The following is a 21,812-nucleotide window of genomic DNA, read 5'->3' as shown; positions in this document are numbered from 1 at the left end:
TCAAACCAATCAACACAGAAAAGTCAGAGGGAGAACCACAGGCCATGGGAGTCCCAACTACTGGAGCAGATGATATCTTCTCATGTTCAAACATCTCTTGTGACACAGTAGTAACCATTGCCAAGCAACAGATTAAATAAATAACCTACCAACAGAATCTGCCTATGAACCTTTAGCGAAATCTGTGGACACCACTTTGAAATCCTTCTTTGTTGTTAAACCTCTTGTTCTCAAGGATACGGGACATTTTAGATGAATTGTACCAAAATGGTTTTGATAAAGTTTTTTTTTTTGGTTATTGACATTAAATACCTGTTTTTAGTTATCCTCATCAAGAAGGGCTGCAATGGTTTAATGAAGCTCTCGTCAATGGGGTTAACTTAACCCACAATACACTATAGCTTGCTGTGGAAGACATGGAGCTAATTTTGTTAAATAGTTTGCATTTTTTGAATTGGATTATTTTATACCTATGGTGGTGGGAAAAACATTTTGTTTTTATCATCCGCCTTTGTAATTTACATTAAAAAGTTCTTGAGATTTTTGGATGACAGTTTTATTTTATGGTTAGGCAATGGAGAGCAGGTAGATGAGTTTTTGAAGTATGTTAATATTGCAACTTCTTTTTTGGTGTTTAAAGGTCAGTGTGTGACAAAAATGAGATTCATTTTTTGGATGTGACCATTGATAAGGATTTTATCAAACAGTGGCTTACTTCATCAGTTTATAGGAAAGAAACTTGCTCAAATAGTTTACTACACTATAAAAGCTACCATCCACCCTGGCAGAAGAGAAATGTGATCAAAAGCCAATTTATTAGGTTTTCACTTCTTACTATTGATGATAGTAGGTTTCATAATGAAACCAAGGTTTTGAGTAAGATGTCTTTCTATAGACAGCATCCTACTGAACTGGATGATAGCTTAAAGGATGAGGTTGTTATACGCAGGTCCACATTTTATAGACCGGTGTTAATACATGGTCTTGGGGTTACAAGAACCATGTGTAGTGAAGTGGTACTTATTCATTAATATGGGCAGAAAAACAATGGTAATCTAAAAAAATTTTCTAGGGCATTGGTATGCAATTTTAGTAGTGCTACCAAGGAAGTTAAATCAATATTATAGAGGAATCAGAGTAACTATATTTCTATACAGAGCTTGACTAATGCTTTACGAGATAGACCATTTCTATTTTATAGATCAGGAATCAATTTTAGAAAGATTTTTGAAAAATGACATCATGGTAAGAAGTCTGACCATATATCTATGTGTCCACTCTCATGTGTGAAAGAAGGATCATGTCACTGCATGTCATGGTGAGGAAACTATCCAATATTATTGTAATATCTAATTTTTTAAGTGTTTAGAGTTTTCTGCACAGCTAGAGGTAATGAGGACATTTCACATTTATTTTCTGGCAATTGAAAATATTCTTCACATTTACTGAAAATTACTGTTAATAGATTCAATAGAATTAAAATTATTTTTACTGCTAGAAAGTGTTTAGTCACAGTTTTTTAATTGATATTTGCCATCTTACTAAATTTCTGTAAAGAACTGTTTATGGTTCAGATGGAATTTTCATCTGAAACTCACATATATTTTAATTTTTTGAACAAAGCCTGTCTTGTTTTCTGTCCTAGAACCAATCCTCTGTTCCCTACCTTCCTCTTGCTAACCAACACCAAGGGAGGCTCACTGTCAGCAGGGACTTACTGAGGATGGGTAAGGTGTATATCTTTGCCCTCACTGTCAGGAAACCTGGGAAGGAGGCAGTCTCCACAGTCCAAAAGGTATGTTAACTTATTACTATAGTTGTGTTCAGAGTATCACACTGCTGGAAAGTGTGTAAAACTGTTTCTGAGTTATGACATTATTTTACAATTGCACATCTTTAAAACTTAAATATTCAATCTATTTTTTCTCAGTAAAAATATATTAAGCAGTAAAAACTCTGTGTCCCATGTATAATAAACTCTGACTGTTGAATTGTATAAATCTATTATGAGATAATATGTAGTGTACTAAAATGAAATCTTGATAATTATAAATTAATTGATCATTTGCATAACAATAATTTGTTTGAAGTCCCTATTATTATGCAGATTCAATTTGATTCTAAAATTTTTGTAACTATTACAAGAGTTAAAATCTTCTATAACAGATGTCATGCAATAATTATTAAGGCATATGAAATGAATGAATGCTCTCACATAAAAGTACTGCTAATGTCAATAAGGTTGTCAGTAGTACACATGCTGCACCTCTCATGCCAAATTCAAAGCAAACATATAGACCCGCATATGCTGAGGCACTTACATGTAACCTTCCTAAACTTGCTAGACCTCCTAGAAGAAGTACTCATAAAAATGCCCTAAGCATCCCCAAATGCACTCTTTCAAGACAACACCCACATCAACACATAGAGCTATATCTCATGGAGCCTCTACCACTAAGCCCATAAGGCAAGCTACCACACAATGAAACATTCTAGTCATTGGAGACTCCATTGTGAGACACACTGATCTCCCTCTCACTAGACTGAATAAAGAGGAAGTTACAGTCAGTTGCTTATCAGGGGCTAGGATTCATCACATTACACATGCACTCAGGTCATTGGACCACAATTATCAGTATGACTCAGTCATAGTCCATGTGGGAGTAAATGACCTGAGATTTACCTCCCCAGACTATATGAAGAGAGACATCATGAAGCTCTCGGAATATGGGTCTCAGGATGGTGTGAGCCTAGCATTGAACAGCATTTTACCTTCTCAAAGGATGATGCCACAATACGAACAAAAGATGATTGACATTAATAATTGGCTTAATTTCTGGTGTCATTGTAAGGGGGTGCAATATTTGCCAGCATGGAAGGAGATGGTCAACAGACCATGCTGCTTTACCGGGGACTGAAATTACTTCCGACATAGCAAATCAAAACCAAGAAATTCTAAAGGTATTACTGCTCAATGCTAGGTGTCTAAACAAAAAACTCAACTCCCTAGAAGCTATCTTTACCCTATAAAATGCTGATGTCTGTGCGGTCACTGAGACATGGTTTAAAGCCGCAGAGAGCACACCAACAGTGCAAGGTTTTAATGCCTTCCACATATTTAAGCCAGCTACTTCACAGCCAGGGATTAAAGGTGTAGGTGTCTCTAGTTACATCAAAAATAAATATACTTCAAGGCTGGTCAAACAGGACAATGCACTTGAGCTGATCCATGCTCAAATCACCATAGGTAAAATCCAATACCACTTCCTTGCAAGCTATAGGTCCCCCTCTATGACCCAGGAAACCCATACCATGTATTTAAACTTATTAGAAACACTAACCATCCAACCCAATACCATATTCATGGGTGACTTTAATTACCCCACTATTAACTGGGAATCCTATACGACACCAAACGTACATGCACAGAGATTCCTGGATTTTGTTGACACAAACTCCCTGAACCAAATAGTCAATACACCAACCAGGTGTGCAACCATACTGGATCTGGTCCTCACTAATATGGGAGACTGCTGCACACCCCCTACTGTAATGCCTTCCCTGGTAAGATCAGACCACAAAATGGTCTCCTTTGAAGTAAAAGTAAAACCTGGACACCCGGCTAAACCTGGAATATTCAAGAACTATTCTAAGGCTAACCTCCTGCTATTAAGTGAGAACCTGGCAAAATTTCAAGCCCCCATAAACCCTGAGAACACTTCTGCCTATGCAGAACTGTTCAATGAAACCCTGTACATGCATGTTAATAGCTGCATAGAGCCAGCTGTACCCACCAGGAAGAAGTACAGAACTAACTAAAAAACAAGCCACCGTGGTGGAATCACAAAATCAATTAGCTGTATAACAGGAAGAAGAAAATCATAGCAAAAATTAGGAGGTGCAGCACACAGCAGGATAAAAGCACTCTCATAAAACTAAACAAACAAATGAGAGGACAAATAAAGTCTACCAAAGCCAAATTTGAGGTAAGTTTGGCCTCCCAGGCCAAGGACAACCACAAAGCATTCTTTAGCTATATCCACAACCTCAAAGGCAATACACAATTGTGTGCAGAGGTCATTGTAAATGGAGCCACCTATACTAAGCCAAAAGATATAGCAAACCTCCTGGCTGATAAATTCAGCTCCAACTTTACCCCTCTCTTCTCCTCAACATTCCCTCAGGAAATATCATCAAATATAACTCATCCTACTATCATTAGGGAACAGTTTCTTAATGCTCTCTTCTAAGATCAAGAACACTGCATCAATAGGCCCAGACAATATCCCAGGATGCCTTTTTGATAGCATGATATATGACCTATCAGGGCCTTTGGAATTACTATTTAACTGTAGCCTCTAAACAGGCTTCGTGCCTCAAGAATGGAGAAAGGCAACAGTCATCCCTCTGCACAAAGCTGGGCCATATACAAAAAATGCAGACACATAAGTTTCACTAGTCTTATATGTAAAGCTATGGAAAGAATTATCATGAAGATGATCAAAAGAGATATAGTAAACATCCATATACTGGACCCAACCCAGTTTGGTTTCATAAAGAGCAGATCATGCCTACCCAACCTGGTAGACATCTTTGAGAAGGTCAGCAGAGCACTAGATTTGGGCAAAGTTGTTCACACTGCCTACCTTGACCTGGCCAAGGCATTTGACATAATACCCCACTTGGGTATTGTTGACAAACTCAAGAGATTAGGTACAAACCTGTATGTCACCCAGTGGATAGCCAACTGGCTCACAGACAGGACCCCGGAAGTTTTAATTGGCCAGAATCTACAAAGAGGCCAGTCACAAGTAGAGCCTCTCAGGGATCAGTCCTTGGACCACTGCTTTTTGGCATTTACTTCTCAGAATCAAGGCCAGTCTCAGTGGTCTCTGGCTGACTAAATTTGCAGATGATTGTAAATTAGGAGGTGTCATTTAATCTCACGGTTACACAAATGTTTTCCAGGAGGGGCTGACACAGACAAACAACTGGTGTCAGAGCCATGGAGTAAAACTAAATGCCAAGAAATGCATAATAGTATCCTTTGGGAAGTCATCCATCCCTGGTAACTATCATACTGACAACACACCCCTTAGATCTGACCCAGTAGTCAGGGACTTAGGGACAGCCATAGATAGTAATCTAGCCTTTGATCATCACATGTCTACAGTGGTGAGGTAATCATTCTATGTTGTGCAACTTATAAACAGAGGTATGGCATCTAAGTCCAAGGAAGTCATTGTTCCACTGTATTCGGCATTCATCAGACCTATCATTGAGTACAATGCCCTCTTTGGCATGTACCTAACCAGGCATATCCAACAACAGGAATGTCCACAGAGGTTCCTCACTAAAAAATACAGGGCTTAAGTAATATGTCCTATGTTTTTAATTTATCCTATGCAGACTGCCTCAAGGCCCTATCTCTGTATTCTGTCTCCTACAGGCTTTTGAGGGGAGATCTATGCCTGGCACACAGGGCATTGTCAAACCCCACTCTGATGGCCCTCCTGCATATCCACAAAACAAGCAGCATCAGAATTACCCATTCTAAAGACTTAAACCTTGCCTGTAATATAAATAGAACCTCTTGGAGATATAGGTATGTATCCCTGTCTATGGAACAGGCTCCCCATCCATGTGAAGCACAGTTCTTCCCTAACCCAATTAAAGTGCAACTTGGACAATTGGATGGGAAACCAGAAATTCTTCCCTGGTTTGGCACCTATATCTCTAATGCATAGAGGTAACCTGTAAATGGTTCATCTCCCAGGCCCATGCTTACACTTATCAAGGGTATCAGAACTTGTCAGAGATTTGGGATGCATGTCTAGGCTTAAAAAGGCCCTTGTGGTCATTAGTCTAGTAAACACCTATGAACCTATGACTCTTAAAAAACAGCCTTGGCATGAGATTTAATTTAATCAAGTATATACATACAGAAAGGCATAAGAATATTGCCATGATATAAGCTGACATCTGAAAGCAAAGATAAGTAGGATATGTAGAACTTAATGAGTTATGATCAGTAATTCTGAGAACGTTAGAGAGTTTGTGTTCAAGATTTTTTTTTTTTGAGATGATGCTTTCCATGCCCCTCTAAGAAGTTGTTTTAATTAGAAGAGTGCGGATTCAGGTAGATCTATAGAAATGTGCTCCTGTATTTTTCCAGCACTAGATTAATGATACTGGTTAATGTGATTTAATGTGATAGAGGTTCCTCTTAGTCCATTTTTGACAAACGCATTTCACTATCACTGGGGCGTAACACTTGTTAAAATGCTGTAAGTGAATCTTCTATGCTTTTGTAGATGAATCCTCCTGTATCATGTGTTGTGTGACTGAACCTGTCATTATCCCAGGTTACACCTTGATCTCATTTGGTGATTATAAGGTAACATTCTTGATCTCTACACACATAATAGGTCACCTTTATTGGAGATGCACTCTACTAGTTAATGGTGCGTTTTCTTAATGAATAGTATGTTCTATATCCTGAATTTCACTTCACTGCATTTTTGTATGAGTTATTTCATTAGATGATACAGCTTTTAATAATCGTTTAGCCTTTACACAAGAAAGTGAATATTTGGAAGTGCAAGTCACCTCATCTTAGTAGCGTCATCAGAAGTATGTCAATTAATGGCACTCTTTTTGTCTTTAATTTTGTAAAACCAAATACTTGAGTCTGTTCAAGATGTCAGCACATAATTCTATACATTGTAGCATAGTGACCCAGTCTGAAATACAGGAGGAGGTCATGGCTTCTAGTAACATAACAGAAGGGTGGTACTCTTAAAGGAACATTTGGAGAACCAAGATATTGTCATTTGCCTGTCAGAGCAGAGGGCACTTTGGTCTCTCCAAAGGGAGACATGTTCACATGTTAGAATAATGTGATTCTGGTGTCTCCAAGGGGAGATTTCACAGAAGTTATCAGATGTAGAGACGGACAGGTCATTGAGTTTACAAAGAGAAAAGATGAGGGGGACCTCACAAGAGAAGTTAGCAGAGGCAGGAGATTACATTCACAGAAGCCAAGAGGAATACAGATCACTAGCATGGAAGAGAGCTGAGCCCTGAGGTATTCAGGGCAGGCTGATACAGTCATTGAATGTGAACTGCAGGAGATTCGGTTCTGAAGAAGAGATAAGAAGAAGTTAGGAGAAGAGTAACCATGGAAACACAGAAACTAATCTTCTAGAAATATTTTAAGTTTTTCTGCTCTTTATGGCTTCTACGTCAGATAGAATGTTTACGGGTTTTTGTCACTATAAATGTATGTTAAATACAAGAACTGAAGTTTCTATTCAGTTAGCAAAATGTTAATTTCAGCCTGGAAATGGTTGGTGTTTTTATTCCTAAAAGAATGAGATGAATTATAGTATCAATGGAAATGCATTCATTTTCTTCAAAAAGTTTGTAATGCATTTGCTAGTTCAGAATACCACACACACACACACACACACACACATATATATATATATATATATATATATATATATATATATATATATATATATGTATATAATATTTTATTTATTTATTTATTTATTTATTTTACATTTTGTTACTGGCTGTCCAGCTGGATACATGTCCATTTTCAGTGGAGGCCAATATTTAGGAATAGGCAAGGAAAAGCTCTACTATCTACTACATGATAATTAACAGTAAATTGTCAAATACAAACACATATTCACCCATAACTGATAGTCTGTTACAGAATATTTAGGAATAGGCATGGAGGTAATGGATATACAAGCAAACACAGAACTTAGGACATTTGTATAAGATAGAAAGAGGAAAAAGAGCAAAGCCAGTGGTTGGTTAGGTAGTGTTTTAGTTTAGTTTTAAATATAGATATATATATATATATAGATATAGATATATATATATCTATGTATATATATCTATGGCCCCTGCCTACATGAACCTGTTCTAAGTGCATGGGAACAACAGTCCCTAATACACCTTCCTGGTTTGGGTTCCACCTTGGCAGACTCTGTAAAATGCTTATAAATGATATCTTTTTCATCTGGCAAGGCACCAGGTCTGAACTCAATGACTTCCTCCAAGCAGTCTCGGATAGCTATAGCTTCATTTCCTTCACCATCTCCAACATTAGAGCAAACAGTAACTTCTTAGATGTAGAAATAACCTTAGACACCTTCTCTCCAGCCTTTCAGTACAACCTGTTCCGGAAGATCACCTTACACAGCAATTACCTAGATTTAACATCCAGCACCCAGGCTTCATGAAAGCCAACATTGTGTGGGGTAAGTTCATTCGCCTCTTCTGCATCATCAGCAATGACAGAGATTTCCTCCATGAAAACAATATCCTGGCCTACCTGTTCATAGACAGGAACTACCCCAGATCATTAGTCCACCGATACCTTAGTGAGGTCCATGGCAAACAACAATAAGTTCAGACCCATCCTCAAGGCTAGGCTGAATATTCCCCCTCCCATGCAAAATCAGGCAGGGGACTCATTCAACAAGGCCATCAGCTTCCCACTGCCTATCAATCAGGGCATGATACATCCTCATTCAGAATTGGGACATCATCAACAGTAGCAGGGATCTAGCCCCTGTACTAAAGAACTGGCCACTTTTCCACTATAAAAGAACTAAGACATTAGGTGTCTCTTTCAAGTCTACTCCCCCCTCCTCCCCTGCCCCAGTCACAGGCATGTTTCCTTGTAGCAAATGCATTGCCTGCCAATAACTCCATATGGAGCCCTCCTTCAGGTCCCCTTGCAGCCAAGTAAAGTCTCCTTTCAGAAATATTTTGACTAAAATTCCAACCACATCGTCTATGCTGTCCACTGCACAGTCTGCTCCCATTTCTACATGGGAAAAACTTCCAGGAAGTATTCTGAACCCATCAAAATAATGTACGGTGTTATCAGAAACCAGGACAACAAAAATCCACTGGCTAAACACAGCCAGACTTGTGTGGGGTTCCAACTGTTCAAGTTCCTGATTTTGGATCAAGTTGACCCTTTATTGGGGATAAAGAAACACTGTTCGAAGTGAAGAAGTTGAAATGGCAACTCCCTCTCAGAGCAGACATGTACCTAGGTCTAAATGAAAGTCTCAACATCAAATGCATACTCTAATGGTATAGGTAACATGCTCGAAGTTTGCCGGGTCCCTGTCCAACCATATGCTCACCTACCTGCGGTGGGTTCCTTTTCTCCAATCCCTTTACAGTCACAGTCCCTTTTCTCATTGGTCACCTCTATCAGCCACCTCTCAGACCCCATAGGTTACCTTTGCCTACATATGTCTAACCCTATTGGTGGTTATACACCCATTAATTTAAGAGCTAAGTTACATCTATTTTGCATATGCATTCTCATTGGATAGTATACAATGGTTACCCTTGCCTAAACATGTCTAACCCTATTGGCTGTCATACACCCATTAATTTAAGAAGTAAGTTACATCTATTTTGGAAATGCATTCTCACTGGATACTGGACATAAAGTTTTTGTGAACTGATTCCATAAATTGGTCAATGGAGGTCGTGTTTTCATTCATAGTTCTCATACTTTGGATCTTACTTTCTGAAGAAATTCTACTTTTAAAAGAAAAAAGTACTAAAGCCACCAGGTTTTGTCTTTGGCTGTACAGTCCTAGCTCTGGTTCAGTCTTCATTTTTTGCCTTTCTTGTCAGTTTCTTCCAGTCCTCGGACTTCAGTCATGTTTCTATATATATATATATATATATATATATATATATATATATATATATATATAGGTCTACTTGATATAATCAAAAACCCACTTACCCAAATCATGAAATGTTGAGACGACATTGCAGAAATCTTTATTCAACGAATGCTCAGATCACCAAACAGGAACTCCAGGAAATAAGACACTTGCTCAGCTCCACAAAAAACAAAAACTGAAGTAAATCCAACCCACCCATATGGGAGGCTTCACCACCAAACACCCACCCATTTGTGGGGCTGCACCCACAACACCACCCCTAGCTAAATATACCAACTCCAAGATCGCACTACAGTAGGGAAATAGGCAATGTTCTACATGGTGCCCAAGTGGTTCATTTCCCAGAATTCCTGTTCGGCAATCCGAGCGTTCATTGAACAGAAATTTCAGCAATGTCGTCTCAACATTTAGTGATTCAGGTAAGTGTATATTGATTATATCAAGTGGACCCATATTCATATGTATATAGATATATGTATATATATATATGTATATATATATATATATATATATATATATATATATATATATATATATATATCAACATAGGTATATATACATATATATATATATATATATATATATATATATATATATATTATTGACAAGGATGTAGATGACCTTAAAACTCTAGACCCAACCCAGTTTGGCTTCATTAAGGGTAGATCATGCTTATTGAACCAGGTACACTTCTTCAAGAGTGTCACCAAAGCCCTGAATGAAAGCAAGACAGTGCATACCATATATCTGGATCTAGCCAAAGCTTTTGACACGACCCCCCACACACACACACACACACACACACACACACACACACACACACACACAGGTATCATTGAAAAAGTCTCCCAACTAGATGTTAACCCTTACATCACTAGATAGGTAGCTAATAGGTTCACCAAAAGAACACATACTGTCAAAGTGTTGATTCCACCTCCACCAGTAGACCCCGTCACCAGTGGCATACAGCAAGGATCTGTACTGGGACCTGTACTGTTTGGAATCTATTTCTCAGAAGTCCAAGCTAAAGTAGATGGCCTTTGGCTTACTAAGTTCGCTGATGATTGTAAATTAGACATAATCATTGAGTGCCCCCAACAATGTTAACATACTACAGGAGGGGCTAACAAACAAATGACTGGTGCCAAAGTCACATAAATGCAAAAAAACTGCACTATTATCCCATTTGGCAAAGCTGAATTCCCCACTAATTACAATATAGACATCACCCCTCTAAGTTCAAACCCAGTGCTGCGAGATCTGGGAGCACAGGTCGACAGTAATCTGAACTTTGACCACCAGTTTACCACAGTAGTAAGTAAAGCCTTCTACACTGCGCATAAGTAAAGGCATCATAACCAGGTCTAAGGATATTATAACCCCACTTTACTTGACCCTAATCAATCCATTAATAGAGTACAATGCTCCCTTCTGCATGTATCTCACTAAACACATGCAGCAACTGGAGAGACCACAGAGGTTTCTAAGAACATAGAGTGCCTCCAAACCATGACCTACATGGGCAGACTGAAAGCCCTGTCACTGTACACTGTATCATATAGATTACTGAGAGGCGACTTGTGCCTGGCCTACAGGGCAGTCTCTGACCCCAACCTGATGGAAATGCTGTACATCCGCAAAACAAATGATACTAGAGTCACTTACTCTAGGGAATCTCAGCCTTGCCAATGACATTAACAGAACATGCTGGAGGCACAGGTGTGTCACATAGAGATTGCCGCTGCTCTAGAATAAACTTCCAATTCATGTGAAGCAGAGCTCTTCAATGACTGTCTTCCAGCGCAACCTGGATAAATCAATGAGTGACCAAAAATTCACCCTGGGGGTGGCACCCATGTCCCTCATGGACAGGTGTAGTTGATGCTGATCTGTTATGTATGTCCATTTAACCAAGGACGATTAGGGATTAACATGGCTAGGCTTATAAAGGCTCTAGGCCTGCTAACCTAGTAACCTCCTATGAACCTATGAACCTATAAATACTAACATATATAATGTATATGCACATACATATGTGTATGTAGAATATACACAAATTCACAGACCACATGCATCTTAGTATACCCACTGCCCCTGCCCCCCCATACATGTACACAGACAAATATGTATGTATAAAACAATAAAACACAAAAGCAAATATTCCACTGTCTACTTTCCTACTACATTGATTTATTTTTCTTTTTTTTTTTTTGCTGCAATAGAAGGTTAAGATCAATCCAGTAGAAAGTAATTTTATCCTAAACAAGGACTTCATCAAATATAAAGTTTTACCCACTCATGAATAAGGGAATAAAACTTAATGTTGAATACAATCCTTTTCCAAAATGAAAGCATGCAGAAGCATTTACTACAGTAGTAAGAAACTAAGGTTAGTGATTTTTGGTTACGTTTTTAGTAGTATTCACATAGAGTAGAGAATTTCTGACAGTTCAATTCTTTTTTCTTAAAAAATATCTCCCCTGAACCCCCCCCCCTCTCTCTCTCTATATATATATAGTTTCTTTAATAATTATTGAGTGACAGTTTCATCATACTGTGGAAGGAGTGGCTGCTTTTTGTTCAAAATGAATGGATAGTGGGGTTTGGGAAGTTTTCCCTTTCCCCTACCACTGCATCATCTTCAGAGTTTGTACATATAAGTAGCAGGGGTGAGGAGGACTCATGGGGGCTTACCTCCTTCAATTCAAAAAAAGAAAAAAGCTGGATTTTGTGGGGGGAGTTATTCATAATCAATTTTTTTCTGTAGCCAGCATTTTTTTCTTTTGACCATTAGGGGGAAAATATATATATATATATATATATATATATATATATATATATATATATATATATATATATATATATATATATATGGGATCACTACATAATCTTGAAAGTTTGAAATACCGAATTTCAAACTTTCAAGACTATATAGCCGAAACCCCTAATTACCGAAAGACCAGAAGCGTGAAATTCAAAATCCCAATCATTGTGAGATTGACATTCACGCTTCTGATGTTGTGGTATGGCCGTATGATGGAAGGTCAGGTAAGTATCGATGTTTAAATGTGTTGGTTAGGGGTTTAGTGTGTAAGTGTGTGTTGTGACTGTGATGTGTGTGTGCGAGGGGAATGTAGGTGTGTGGTGGTGTTTCTTGCGTTTGTGTAAGTAGTGCGACCTTGGAGTTAGAATATTTAAGTAGGGGAGTGTGGGGGGTGCAGGGGTGCTTGCCCCCCAGCTTGTCTGTAGTTTAGGTTCGTGTATTTGTGCTCTGGGGGAAGGTGTGTGTATGTGTATGTGTGTGATGTATGTTGAGTGTAGTTTTCGGTAGTTTGAATTTCGTGGTTTTGATGTTTCAGTATTTTAGTGTTTCGGGTATTTGGTCTCAGGATTTTGGGCATCGGTAGTTTGGGTTTTCAGGATTTAGTAGTGGTTCTATATATATATATATATATATATATATATATATATATATATATATATATATATATATATAGGCCTACTTTACATGATTGACATCTCAAATGATCGACTTTCATATGGACGAGACCATATGATCGAACATTTGAAACACTGATCATGTAAAAAAAATACAACCAACAAAAAAAAAATAACTAAATGTGTCCTGTGCTTTATATTAGCAAGGAACAGTGGGCAAATATTACCAAGTCAAGATGTGCCATGCTGATGACTCCTACCCAGGAAGACTGAATACTGTAATTAAATTAAATGGTGCTTCAACAAAGTATTACCTTAAGGGTGTACACACATATTCAGCCAGCTTATTGTACATTTTTTATTTTTTATATTTTCCCCCTAACAGATTTGTTTGTTTTTCAATCAAATTGTACAGGTTATAGGTCACATTAAAGGTGGGAAAAGTTTTGAAATGATTTATTGTGGTCTCATTTTTTATATCACAAAAACTTGGCATTTTAACAGGGGTGTGTAAGCTTTTATATCCACTCACTGTATATATGTGTGTGTGTGTGTGTATATATATATATCTATATATATATATATATATATATATATATATATATCTATATATATATGTGTATATATATATATATATATATATATATATATATATGTGTGTGTGTGTGTGTGTGTGTGTGTGTGTATATAGATCAGCAAAAGACTCAGCACAATGTAAATCCAATACTTCTTATATTTATTTTATATCAGGTGGTTAAAATGCCATCCCACAACAGACTAAAAAAATACAGGTGTATCCATGTACGCTCAGAAGAGATTCACAGCAAGGCTGGTATAGCAACTTGTTGCACTGAAACTTCTTCATGCCCAAATAACCATCAGAAAGGTCCTGTACTTATTATTAGCAAGCTAAAGAACTCTGTGTATAACAAAAGAAAGTAACAGTGCCTATCTACAAGTAGAATCACTCAGTATTAAACCAGATGTTATAACCCCACTTTACTTAACCCTAATCAGACCAATAATAGAGTACAATGCTCCCTTCTGCATGTATCTCACCAGACACCTGCTGCAGCTTGAGAGACCACAGAGGATTCTCACTAAGAAGATACACGGCCTCCAAGCCATGAGCTACGTGGATAGACTGAAAGCCCTGTCACTGTACACTGTATCATATAGATTACTGAGAGGCGACTTCTGCCTGGCCTACAGGGAAGTCTCTGACACTTCTGACAACAAGTGAAGGGCAAACCCCAGAAGCAAACTTACATTGTGGAATCATAAAATCAACAAGCTTTATAAGAAAAGGAAAAGAATTTTGACCAAAAGTAAGAATAGTAATTTCCAGAATGTTAGAGCCCTTGTCACTGAAATAAACAAACAACTTAGGAGCTTAATAAAATCCACCAAAGTCAAGTCAGGCTAAAATAGCTACCCAAGCCAAAGACAATCACAAGGCATTTTTTAGTTATGTTCATAATCTGAAAAGCACAATGTAGCAGTGCACTGATCTGCTTGTGAATGACATTAACTACACTGAGGCTGATATTATAGTGAACCTACCAGCTGATAAATTTAGCTTTGACTTTAGCCCTCTCACTCTTCCATCTTTCCCTCAAGATATACCTGAAGCTGGCTCACCTCCAGATTTCACACAAGAAGAAGTCTTAAAACTGCTATCAAATGCTAAAAATAGTGCATTTATGGGTCCTGACCATATCCTTGTATGCATCTTAAGCAGCATGAAGCATGATTTAGCTACACTCCTAACAACACTGTTCAATCTTAGCCTCTGTACAGCATATGGAGAACAGCTACGGTCATTCCCATGCTTAAGGAAGAACCTTCCACAGAACTAGTCTGACCAGCCACAAGGGCAAAGCCATGGAAAGACATCATGGAACTAAGCAATAAGGACATAGGGAACCATCAAACACTAGACCCATCTCAGTTTGGATTCATCTAGGGCAGGTCATGGTGGATTGTTTTTGAAAAGGTCACCAAAGCAATGGATGAAGGCAATATGGTACACATTACACACCTCAACTTGGTCAAAGCTTTTCACACAATTCTTCATCAGGCATAGTAGAAAAGCTAAATAAACTGAGAATAAACTCCTGTGTTACCCACTGGATTGCCAGCTGTCTTCCAGATAGGACGCAATTACTTCTGCAAAGAAACCAGTCACCAGTGGAGTCCTGCAACATTCTGTGCTGGGACCTCTCCTGTTTGTTATCAACTTTTCTGAAGTAAAAGTCAACACCAAAGAGCTCTGGCTGACTAAGTCTCAAGCTAGGAGCAGTAACTGAATCCCCAAATGACTTGGCCATCCTGCTGAAAGGTTTATCTCAAATAAATAATTGGTGTCAAAATCAAAATTCATTATTGTATGCTTTGGGAAGTCATCTACCCCAACTAACTGCCTAATTGACAATATGCATCTAAGGGTCGACCAAATTGTTCATGTTTTTGAACTTATGTGGAAAGTGACCTAACTTTTGACCAACATGTGTCTATTTCTGTAAGAAAGTATTTCTATATTGCACAGCTTTGGAAATGTGTCTAGATCTAGGAATGTCACTTTTCCCCTTTGCTCAGCCCTCATTAGGCCAGTCATTGAATATAATGCCCCTGTTGGTACGCTTCTGTCATGCAACAAGTGGAATGCTCAAAGAGATATCTTACTAAAAGGATACAAGGCCTGAACAACATGTCTTACATGGACAGACTCAAAACCCTGTCACTCTACTTGGTATACTGCAGACAATAACAGGTGACCTGTGGCTGGCATATAAGGCATACTGAAACCCATTACTGATGGATTTACTGCACATCAGCAAGTCAAATGAAATCAGAGATATTCAGTCTAGGAATATGCAACATCAACACAATAGTTTGGAAGGACAGGTATATTTCACCAAGGATACTGCTGCTATGGAACAGACTCCTCATTCTCATAAAACAGAGATCATCTCTGTCCATTTTCTACTGCAACATAGATCTATGGTTGGAAAACTCAGAATTTACCCCAGGACTGTCCCCCATACTACTAAAGGGCAGGTGCAACTCCTAAATGCTTTATACCATGCCTGAGTCCTCTCAAATTGTATATGTTATGATCCCAGTTATTCTCATTAGAGCCAATATATAATTGAGCATGGGATGGGTAAGGTCAGTCTGTAACCAAATGGGTTAGGTTATTTCAAACACAAAAAATATGGCTAGGCTTAAAATGGCCTGCAAGGGTAACTAGTCTAGTACTTACCTGAGAAGCTATGAGCCCCATACCAAGGGTTTCACTCAAAGCTTTTTAATGTTGTGAGTTCCATACTTGTAAACATATATAGGGACTGCATTCCAGCTGTTACAAATCACCACAAAAGTAATCAAAACAGTCTGTCATTAACAAAAGCCTTGGAAGCAGAACTGCTATATGTTCATGTTTCAACACTGCCATTTTGTGGATTTTCTTAAATCCATCCATCCATCCACAACGCCTTTTTCACACTTTTATACATGGGGACAGGGTGTCACTTTAACAATGACAATCATCTAGAGCCAAGGTTTACACCACTAGAAGGCTAGCCCTGTCACTACTAATGCAAAACATTTACTTTGTATAAGTATGTACTTATCCTACAGCAGTTATATTCATTTAAATAGTGTTAAAATTCTCATTCAATCCAGGTTTCACACCCAACATTACCATCCATCTTCTTTAATTCTTTATGATTCAATATTTTATGTTTTGCATTCCTAGTGCCAACTAAAATAAACTTGGCTGACTTTTGTTAAAGCATATGTTTATATAACAGGCTACACTCTCTTTTACATTTAATATCACTTAAATGACTAGCCATTCTAAACGTCCAAGTTAGAGAAGTTTGTCCCACATAAATCTTATACAATAACATACTGACAGATATAAAATTCAAGATGTAACATGTTATTTTGAATTTCAAAAGTATTTGAAGTATTGACTGAAGTAAAATGCTTAGTTTTTGTAACATAATCAAAATAAACACAGTTCCCACAAAGTGAACATCCTGTTGTGGCTCTGTTTGTGTCCTCAGCTGCCCCAACCTGTTTTATAGCTAGAAAAATGACTTTTCAAGTTTTTGTCATTTTTGTATCCAAATTTCCACCACTGTGTCATCCCTTTCTCAAAAAATCTGTAACTTACTATAATATCCCAATGTTTTTCTTTCACCTGTTTAATTTTGAGCTTGTTTGTTCCATAGATTAATAAAAATCTTCCTTTCTTAGACTGCTGGGTACATATAGTATCTTTGTAATTTAAAGTGGTCTTCCTCAGAATCAGCGCTACATGCCACTTAGTTTGTATTATCAAGTCAATAATATATCCCCTTTGTACAAAACTCCTGACCAAGTCCTCTCTCTCTCTCTGCCCCATAAATCCCATCTTCACTACATATCCTTTGCATAAGAACTGAGATCTAGGGATATCCTTGAATATGTGGCTGGGGTGACAACTATTAACCTGCAGTAAAGAATTTTTATGGAAGAGTTTCTTATAAACTGTGGTTGTGACTGTTCCGTCTGTCTTTTTAGTCACCAAACATCTAGAAAGCGTATGAGACATTATATTCTATCTTAAAATTAATGCAAAACTCCTTTTGGTTCAAGACCACCACAAAACTTTTAATAACATCTAACCCTCATTCCAAATAATCCAACACTAATCCAAAAATAGGAACCATTCACACAAATACTTTCATAGTTTTTTTTTTTTTTTTCCAGAATTATATGACTGGAACGGTGACAATAATAATTTTTTGAGATATATTGGATCATGTACTGAATCACAAAGAAAGATGATTGAAGGTAATGAGTGCACTACTGAATCCTGGGTTGAATGAGGAATTTAACACTATTTAAATGAATATAACTGTTGCTTTTGTAATTTAAAAGATAAGTGCATATTTACAGAATAAAAGTTTTGTATGAACAATGTTTAAACAAATCCACTAGTTGGCAGTGTTGATACAGGAACAAATAGCGACTTCTGCTGCAAAGGCTTTTGTTAATGGATGTTTTGTTTCCTCTTACCTTCTTCCTTACTGTCCCAAATCATCTTCACAAGATTGTTTTCTGCATTCCTGCACGTGTACCTATACCACCATAATCTTTCTTTGATTTCCTCTGCAATTCGATCTACTTTGTCTTATGTTCTGATGTCCTCATCTCTTCATCTGTCCCATAGAGTGCACCCTATCACCCGTCTCAGGCACATCATCTTTATCACCTCTATCTTCCTCAACTACTCTGCCTTTAATGCCATGTTTCTGTAACATACAGTAGTACTGGTCACACCACTGTTTTGTACAGCTATCATTTCAGCTTCTTTGGCATTCTTCTGTCTTGCACTACCCATAATACTGTGCCAGTTGGCAGCAGCCCCTCTGATTATAGCTTTGACCTCCTCATTCAGTCTTCCCTTCTCCACTATCAGCCCTCACACATACCTGAATCTGTTAACGTATCCCACTATTTTCCCATCCGTCTCATTTCTTAGCTTCTGATTTTTCCCATTTGCTGGCATTACAACTGTAATTTCTGTGCTCAGATTCATCCCATGTGCCTTTAGCTTTGCTTTCCTTTCCTCTATCCTTGCTGAAGGTCTTGCTCAGAGTCTGAATGTAGTGTCATATCCTCTGCATTCAGCTACTTTCTTGATCTGTCTTCTCCGACCTCTTTGTAACCATAGTCCTTCACCAGTATGAAAAGCAGTGGGCTCAGTGCTGAACTCTGATGCACATGCACTTCCACTGGGAACCCCTCTGTGTGACCAAACACTGTTCATACTTGAGTCACTGGGACCTTATTCATATTCTGCACTAATTCTACCAATGTGTCTCGAATTTAGAACCACTACTGGACTACCTAAATCAGCTTTCTTAGGACATTGTCATATGCTTCTCCAAGTCTAGGAATATCCAGTTGGATTCTTTATTCATCTGTAGTTTCTTCTCAACTATCTAGTTCATGGCAAATATCAGGCCAGTTGTACTGTAAGCTAGTCTGAATCTGAATGCTCAATCCCATTTACTTTCTACTAATCTGTGTACTCTTTTATCAGTCACCCTCTCCAGAGCTTTCATGCAGTGTGACAGGAGTTTGATACCTTTGTACTGTCCACATTTGTGGATGTCCCTTTTGTTCTTGTACACTGACACTAGTATGCTTACTCTCCAGTCATCTGGGGTACACCTTTTTCTTCATATTTTTAAGAGTGCCCTCAGAAAGCATTTCTCCTCTCCTCACCCAAAATCTTGATCATATCTGCTGCAATCTCATCTGAACCTGCTGCTTTCCCCAACTTAATTTTTCTTAGTGTTGTTCTTACTTCTTCTAGCGTGGGCTCCTCCTCTTTTATTGTAGGCTGTGTCTGGGGCAGTACAATGTGCCTTTAGACACAAAAATACAAGTGTCAGTGTTATACATTGGGGCACTGTTATCAGTGTTTGCACTGCAGCATTTCAGCAGGATTGTCATGTTCCAAGACCTCATTTAAATCATTTAAATAGTAGTACTCACTTAATTATAATATTTTGTTATAACATTTTAACATTGTCATTCCATATTATCTCAGCTTATACTGGCTGTACTCACATTTTTTGAACAGAATGGCTATAGATTCCATAATATCAGATTAGAGCACTATCCCATTCATCCTTCCACAGCACATATTCATCTTTTCATCTTGTATCATACTGTGATTGTTAAAATAATTTCTCCATATGCTACTATCCCTGCCTGAGGACCACCTAAATCTAACTGAGGCTGTTGCTGGGTATAATACTCTACAGGATGTGCAGTAGCATGCACCACCCTCAGGTTTCACAGGGGACTGATGCACACATCCACCTTAGTCTTTGACAGGCAGGACTGCTAATGCACATGCCCCTCTCATGTTTTCATTGACATCTGCATTTATTGGCACACAGAATATGTATGATAAAAAACAGGCCTGTGTCTTATGTGAAAAATGATAACATTTAAGAGATACACTGACTGATACTAACCTGTGGTGGTGGTGCTGCGGTAACGTTGTCGGCTCACAGTAAGACATTATCCTGCTCGATTCTCAGCTAGAGCGTCTTCTGTGTGGAGACATATATGAATGGGCGTACCTTCGTTGAAGGTTGTGCATCAGAGCTGGCAACTCGGCACGTGAAAATCTACTGTCAATCATTAGCGGACCGGAGTTCCGCTGTGGCGACCCCTAACAGGGAAAAGCTGAAAGACACAACAACAACTGACTGATACTAATCAGTTACACATTAAAAGTATGATTGCAAGTTTACAATAATTATTTCATTTGCTTCCCTATATTCCTCTCAACACATACAGTAACCTTAATTTGCACCCCCAGAAATGACAGTACTTGCTAGTCACTATGTTGTTTCAAAACATGAACATTTTTTTAGCATCCTCACCATCACAGTAACAACACTGAAACTCACTCCTACACATGGTTATTTATTGGCAACACTTCTACTAAAAAAAGGATAAAAAGTAGCACTAATACTAATATTCTATAATAAACAATAAAACACAAAACTTTAAATCAACAAAGCAGTCGGGTAACATTTTGTTTCATTCAGGAAACACACAATTTTCATTAAATGTGCATGAGGAAGACATTTCTTCAGTGTTCTCCTTGGGTTTTCTAAAGTGCATCCCAGTCACTTTATTTGTACACAATAGTGCTTAAGGATGTAGCTGGATTTTAAGGGGGCAGGGCACCCTTTAGATTGCAGATGATGATAAGTGTAGTGTGCAGATTTTCTTTTTAAATTTTTACCAGCTCCACCTTGGGATTGCAATTGATGTGGGTGAAATAGTTGAACAAAATATTAAAAGTATCCACTTTTTTTTAATTTGAATGGTTCTTTAGATGTTTGTGTAGTGCTTAGTGGGGGCAGTGTAGCCAAAGGTTAAGGGAGGAGGACAAGCCTCTATTAGGATTGCAAAATGTTGATCCTGTTGTAACTAGTATTGTTTTTTCCCCCTTCTGCGTTGTTTAGCATGGGTATCTTAAACCTATAGTAGCTCATGCCTGAGATCATTAATCCAAATATGGAATGTAAAACCTGCTCTTAAGATAGTGAAGTCCCTGGTGGTCAGACATAATTTTAATATGTTTGTTAAGTGAAATGGCCATGATTAAACCTTTAAACAACCGTGAAGTATGCGTAATACTCATTTAGTTTTTTTAATGTAACGTAAGCAAGAAGCATGCTGCTGCAGGGGGTGGGGGTGGCAGTTATGCCATCACCACGAGAACAGCACTAGCAAAATTGCATTTATCTTTTACACTACCCGAACATCAACCAAGTAACCACCACTCTAATCTGTGGAAAGAAATGGTTATTAGGATGCCCAGATATATCCCTAACTACTTACACTAACTTTCTGACACCTCCCATGTTCCTTTTCTGAATGTCAGTCTTATAAATTTGCTTTTCCAGTTCCCAGGTTTTAGCTACTCCTACTCTATCCCAGAAGGCAGATTAATTAATTCACACCATTGTGTCAGGCTGTTAATTCACACCATTGTGTCAGGCTATTAATTTACACCATTGTGTCAGGCTATTAATTCACACCATT

General features: G+C 38.0%; 1 protein-coding gene across 1 annotated transcript in view; it reads left to right on the top strand.

The window, feature by feature from the left end:
- Positions 1-21,812, top strand: part of LOC122814129 (polycystin-1-like) — a 1,441,736-nt gene that overhangs the window by 404,096 nt on the left and 1,015,828 nt on the right. The window contains 1 exon segment of the mRNA XM_044086744.1: positions 1,646-1,795. Coding sequence (XP_043942679.1) covers positions 1,646-1,795 — 150 coding nt within the window.

This window comes from Protopterus annectens, chromosome 10.part0 (assembly GCF_019279795.1).
Source record: "Protopterus annectens isolate FY-2018-M chromosome 10.part0, PAN1.0, whole genome shotgun sequence".
In the NCBI taxonomy this organism is placed as follows: domain Eukaryota; kingdom Metazoa; phylum Chordata; order Ceratodontiformes; family Protopteridae; genus Protopterus; species Protopterus annectens.
This window is presented reverse-complemented; position numbering and strand designations above follow the sequence as displayed.